This window comes from Pistacia vera, unplaced genomic scaffold (assembly GCF_008641045.1).
Source record: "Pistacia vera cultivar Batoury unplaced genomic scaffold, PisVer_v2 Contig1186, whole genome shotgun sequence".
Taxonomy (NCBI): Eukaryota; Viridiplantae; Streptophyta; class Magnoliopsida; order Sapindales; family Anacardiaceae; genus Pistacia; species Pistacia vera.
Genome location: NW_022195233.1, coordinates 52,492 through 58,856, shown reverse-complemented (window position 1 = coordinate 58,856; position 6,365 = coordinate 52,492). Strand labels below are relative to the sequence as shown.

At 35.0% G+C, this 6,365-nt stretch overlaps 1 protein-coding gene across 1 annotated transcript; it reads left to right on the top strand.

Moving 5' to 3' along the window:
- Positions 1–1,312: 1,312 nt before the first annotated feature.
- On the top strand, positions 1,313–4,415 carry LOC116110975. The gene is made up of 4 exons (XM_031397188.1): positions 1,313–1,901; positions 2,102–2,215; positions 2,299–2,586; positions 3,810–4,415. Exons 1-4 carry the CDS (start codon positions 1,431–1,433, stop codon positions 4,008–4,010), a joined length of 1,074 nt encoding a protein of 357 aa, XP_031253048.1. The 5' UTR covers positions 1,313–1,430; the 3' UTR covers positions 4,011–4,415.
- Positions 4,416–6,365: the final 1,950 nt, after the last annotated feature.

Here is a 6,365-nt window from a genome sequence, read left to right as displayed (position 1 = left end):
GCTAGTACCCTCCACAACAAAAGCCCTATCATTCCACTTCGATTGGCCATCGATCGCCATCCAACTTTTGTTCATGCAACCGTCAACCTTCCTTCTTGATTCCAGCAAATTCTGGCACCATTAGAACTCCCTAACACCACATAAGATTCGTCGGCACCTATACATCAAAAGCCCCATCATTCCAAACTTTGATTGGCCGTCGATCGCGCTGCCTCACCACTCACCAGTCTCTTCGTGCAATGGGGTTTTGGATAGATTTCAAACCTTAGGACTCATAGTAATTATTTAGGGTGTGTTTTTGAGTTTTAAATATTTAGGAACTAAAAGGTAGTTTATAGGATACGGTTCAACTGACCGATCCAACCAGAGCCTTGAACGGGTCAAGGCCCATCCGATTTTTCAGAATATTGATTGTAGTATTGCCCTTAATTATTTAATGAGTAATACTACACTTACAATCCAAATCTCACAAACTTATTTCATAACTCTAACGTGACAATTCACAAATGAGTTCTGTTTGCTTGCAAGGGTCCCGTTTCCCAATTGAAGTTGACAATTATGAGCTATTAACTAAAGGTTATTGAGAGAAAATTTATAAGATTGGTTGTGAGCTAAGTTTTATTGATTATTCAATACTGTTCTAAGACTAACCATTTTTATTTTTTCTGTGAACCACTTCAGATGTAGGAAGAGTTGCAGACTTCGGCCGGCTGATTTCAGGCCAGATCTTAACCACCAAAACTTCATGCCCCAAGAAGAGGAGTTTATTTTATCACATTCTCCTCACCATCTCCTTCATCGTCAACTTGTTCCTCAGCAGGACATGATCAAAACTCACAACTACATTTTCTTCTTGAAGATACATTTTATCTGCTGATCTACAAAAACATGGCAGCAATGCATAGTGGAGTTCTCATCCAAGGACTTGACTAACAACACTCGAAATGTGACACCAAATCAGATCATCAACGAGAATAATATACAAAAGAATAATGGATTTTGGAGGACTAAGATAAAATGAGATGTATTCTTGGATTGTCTTTACCTTATTGATTAGCCTTTTCCAAGTTTAGTACTGAAATAAATAATAGAGATTTGTATAAAGATGTTTGGGTGGCATCTGCCGTTACCCTTTTTAAGTCTTTCTGATCAAAATTTTCAGAATGAACATGTGGTTTTATGTTTTTAGATTTTTTGTAGCAATTAAAAAAATTATTATAATTAAATATTATTTTCAAAGGGATTAGTGATTTCTGGTTTATAAGTAAACTTCACTTAACAACATGAATTGATTAATTGAGAGTTGGTATGTGGTCAATATTAGGCGAACAGAACCAATCGTTTGTGTTCACTAAAAAAAACGCGCGATCCATCACTTTATAAAGCTCCTGAGACAAGAGAGAGAATAAAATCAAGAATCCTCCGTTAAGATGGTGGCCATTTCTCTTTACAGAGGGAATCTCCACAGGGTTCCAGAGGTGCCTCGTCGATGGCTAATGCCATCTCCTAAAATCTCTCTCAAAGATTTCAAAACCCTTTTGAACCGACGTAACAGAGCCCTTTCTCGTCTCCGCTCCCCCAATGTCACCACTTCAAACCCTAATCTTAACTCTAATTCTAACTCTAAGCAACAACTTCAACCTCCCAACCCCACTCCCCCTGATCTTAAACCTCAATTAGACGATAATAATGCTGCTAATGGCAAAGAAGACGAGGGAATTATTCGAAATCATGAAATCAACGATCGGGGAAAATCGGACGTTGGGGATTGTGCGGTGAAATCGGTTACTGAAGCTGAGGTTGCACCGGAAAAAGCGGTTGATACGGCGGTTACTGATGAGAAATTGTCTTCTTTGGAGGTGGTGGCGAAACCTGCCGAACCGGTTAACCCTAATTTACAGGTATCCAAAACTTTACTCATTTTATGTCGCGTGTTCTTTACTTGAAACAAAAATGCTTAAATTTTATAGTATGTCAAATCTATTGTGTTGTAGTCAACTCCAAAGAAAACCTCGAACTGATTGAGTAATGGTGAAGTAGTGTGTTCTTATCTCCTTTTGTGATGTTTTTGTTAATATTTCGTATCTGTTTTACTTGCTAGACGAGTGAGAAGGTGGAGGTGTTAGATGAGAAAGAGAAAAGGAAAAGGGAAGTTGAGGATAGGCTACAGACTTTGAATGCGAAAAAACATAATCTAGTGCAAGCTTTGAAGCAGGTAAGCTTTGATTTTATCCTTATTTTTTTTCTTAGACGAGATTTCTGGGTATTATGACCTAGCTAATTGGCGGTTCTTCGCAGATATTGAATGCTGAGGAGGAATTAAAGAGACGAAATTGTATGCAAGGAATGGTGGCTCGCCCAGCTGGTCAACTCCAAGTGGATACCACAAATGACTCTGGGTTGAGTACCAGACAGCCTACACCAAGGATGGGATCGGAGGCAAATCTAGGAGGTGATATGGAAGTGGCAGAAGCTGAAGATGTTTCGAACCATAATACTCATTCTCGTCATATGCTTAGAATGAGCAGCATGTCACCGTCTTCAGAGTCCCCTCTTAGAAGGACTACCTATTTCCAACTCAGTGTGGTAATGTACAACTTTTATTTTAAACAAATTAGTGAAATGCCCAAGCGTGTCATGCTTTTCTGTTTATTGAAAATGAAAAGAGAAAAAAATGTTTCACCTTATTTGTTTGAGTTGTGTTTTGTTTCTTCCACTTATATGACTACCGTATTATTTTGGTTAAACTTTTCACATTCCCATACATCGAGGGAATACATTGCAACTGATCATTTCATTTCCAAAACTATTTTGCATTTTCTTTGGAACACTGTGTCATTTGATTAAGAGAGAGTGTACTCTGAATCATACATATTGGTTCATTGAAGGTTTCTTATTAAAAATTTAATTGAAGGATTTCTTTGTGCTGGTTCAATTGGCCACACTTTGTTTGTAGTGTGGAAGGTGCCGACTGCTGACCATGAATCCTAAATCATTTTGTACTTGATTTGGCATAAACAAAACTTCTTTATGTAAATCTGCTAAAGATTAAACACTTTCACTCGGTCATTGCTAGGTTTTAAACATCTTCTTCTTGCTTTGAAGGCTTTTTGCTTTCCTCTATGCACAAATATGCTGCTTGACTCTATGCTCTGTACGCTTTAAATATTTGAAGTTACTCATAACCATATGTGTAGTAGTGTCTTAAACTTTTATACCATACACTCTTTCTTCAGCAAGTGATATAATGGCACTAGTTATGGGCTCAGATAGAATAGAAAGCATGACAGCTTCAGATGTGTACTACCCACTAAATGGTATTAAACGGTATAACATTTACTTATTACAGTTTGTTTAGCTTTGGAGATCAACAATGTAAGTTACTTTTGACTGTGAGCCCTTTCACATATCCTCAGTATGACATGCAGTTTTCTTACATTATCCATGTTTTGGATCCTGAAACACTGCTGTGAAACAGTATCAGGAAATGACATTGGGTGATTGTAAAGTTTTGAATAAAGATAAGTTGACAAACACTTTTTATAACTTTCTCTCACAAATGTTGATGTGGCAGTTTGTAATTGGTTAGCTTGCATTTGGTCAAGCGGGACCCATTGCGAGCTGACCAATTACGAGCTGACCAATTACGAGCTGACACGTCGCGTTTGTGAGAAAAAGTTAGTGAGTGTAGTATTACCGGTAAAGTTTTACATCAATATCAAATTTGTGTGTTATAAAATCTTTTGCTTATACCCATGATAAAAATTTAAGGTCCATTATTCATTTTTCTGTTATTGCATTTCATTCAGGTTCCACACCCTTCTCGAACAAGTATGGGGGTCACGGGTAGTCCATCGCGCTTTGCTCCTATAGGCCATCAGGGGAATCCTGGAAATTTGCCTGCAGTATCTGTATCAGGAACAAATTATGTGGCATCCTCTCCTTCCCCTGCAGCGTCTGGTGGCACATCTGTATTTAGAGATGCTTGGCAGCCAAGTCCATGGAATTAGAAGCTGTGTGCTTGCACCACATGATATAACATCAAGCATTATTTTCTATACCTGATGTTACTGTTTGATGCTCCAATTGTTCAAGTTCAGGTTGGCGTGAATACTTTGAGTTTGTCATATCCTGCTGAATCCCTCTGCTTTTTTATTATTTGTTCAGAGGAATGTGAATGCCCCAATTCCCGCGCGTTATTGATTTATCAGGTGAAGGAAAAACAGAAACTTAACTCTGGTGCGATACTGTTTTTATCTCGCAATGAAGCACCATCAAGATCCTATTGGTTCATGACTTGACCTTAGAAATGCTGTAAATTCAAAATTGTTGAAAATCATTCCATATCCGCACTCTGGTTATGTGGGTGATTTGAATTGTACACTTAACCTGTAATTGTAAGATCATTTTCCGTAGCTCTTAAGGTTTTTATCATTAATTTTGTTTTCTCGTTTTAGAATGACACATCCCTTTCGATTGATAATTCAAGAGAGAGATTTTCCTAATTAACTTTGTGATTCTTAATTGGGGAAAAAGCCAAAGAAAGCTTCTCCACCTGCATAATAATTCCAATACAATCGGTGGAATCTTATTAATTTATGTTATTTGGATGGTGAGAAGGCATGTGCCCACGTACTTTCCGTCTAAGAATATATTCAGCTGTTTATTTTAAAGGGTATCTTTTATATAAATATAAAACATTTTTAATGATTTTTAAATATAAAGAATAAAATTTTTATTCAAATCTAACAGATTTTTTAAATTCAATGAAAGAAAATATGTTTTTTTCAAAAAAGAAATTTAATATGAGAGATAAATCATAAATAAAATATATAAAAACTTATAATTTATATTTTAAAGAATAAAGAGTTCATTGGACTCTTATTTTTATAGATAAACTCTTTATAATAAAAAGTTTGACTTATTTAAAGAGTCTTTTAGAGATGCTCTAACAGACTCTTTATCTTTAAAATATAAATTAGAGAGTGAGTTTGACTCTCCATATTTAGAGAGTCAAATTTTGCTCTCTATCCTAATTTTAATTAATAAACTACATGTTTTTATACATTTTATTTATTAATTCTCTCTCACAGTGAGTCTCTTTCTTAAAAATAAAGAGTATTTTCATTAAATTTAAAAAGTCTATTAGATTTGAATAAAAATTATTTTTTTATATTTAAAAATTAATAAAGATGCTCTTTATTTGTATTCCCTCTGTTTTCATATAAGTGTCGTTTTGAGAGTAATAATTTGTTTCAAAATAAGTAAAGTTCTCTTCTTTCAAATTTCAATGACCCACTTCTTCATTCTTCACCCTTCCCCTCATCTCCTCTCTCCACCTTTTTCTCTACCCTGCCCCACACTTCTCTCTCTCTTTTTATCTTTCTCTTCCCCTCATCTCCTCTCCTTCACAATTTGTCTCTCTCTTAATTAATATTTCACTGTCTCACACACGAAAAACAAAATTTTCCCACCGAAAAAGTCAATTCTCTGCACACTTTTTTATTCTTTAAAAACTGTGTAAAAACTTAAAACGAAACTTATATAAAAAGGGGAGAGTATAAAAGATATTCTTCAAAATAAAAAATACCATTAAAAATATTCTAAATATAATGAATAAAAATTACTATTTAATTTATATTTAAAGAATAAAAAATTTATTAGACTCATATTTCTATGAATAAACTCTTTATAATAAAGAATTTAAATTATATAAAAAATCTTTTATAGATGGTATAATATAACATAATACAATTTTGTATTGTTTCTTTCGTTTTTTTGTTTGTACATGCTTTACTTTGATTAATATGAGACTATAATGAGAAGAGCCTTTCAATTATGGTCATTTAACACTGCATTATTGCGTATCCAGTCCAAGAATAAGATTGAGTTGTATCCCTTTTGTAATTCTATCCATGTTTAGTCATCATCATGATCTTTGTTTGGTCTTGTTGATTGATGGTAACATTTCATTTCATTTGTTGTGGGTATGAATGAATTCGGATTTTAATAGTGAATAACTCTTTGGGGTTGGCTTGACAGTGTAGGTGGTTTGTTCAATTCATTGATTTGGTTGAATGGAACTGTAACTGGGTCTTTTCTCTTTTTCTGCCGTTCTAAATTGACCCCACTGTTCTTTTTGGCCATTTTTGGTGATGGTCCCTCCTGATAGCAGGACTGTTAGATCCCTAGGAGGACAACAGTAGCTTTCATAAGTTTTACAGTACTACCTAAACCATCTGATTTTTTCCTTCATTCAGATCAAGTCAATGGTCAAACATATCACAGACCCTCCGTTACCCCTTGTTTGTGCATGTTAAAACAAAACAGCCCCAGATCTCGCCACACAACTCCCAATCAAATGA

Excerpts from the sequence above, each read along its gene's own strand:
- LOC116110975 (XM_031397188.1), top strand. The coding sequence starts at position 1,431 with ATGGTGGCCATTTCTCTTTACAGAGGGAATCTCCACAGGGTTCCAGAG. Across the intron at positions 1,902-2,101 it reads CGGTTAACCCTAATTTACAG|ACGAGTGAGAAGGTGGAGGT; the intron begins GTATCCAAAACT and ends TTTACTTGCTAG. Across the intron at positions 2,216-2,298 it reads TAGTGCAAGCTTTGAAGCAG|ATATTGAATGCTGAGGAGGA; the intron begins GTAAGCTTTGAT and ends GGTTCTTCGCAG.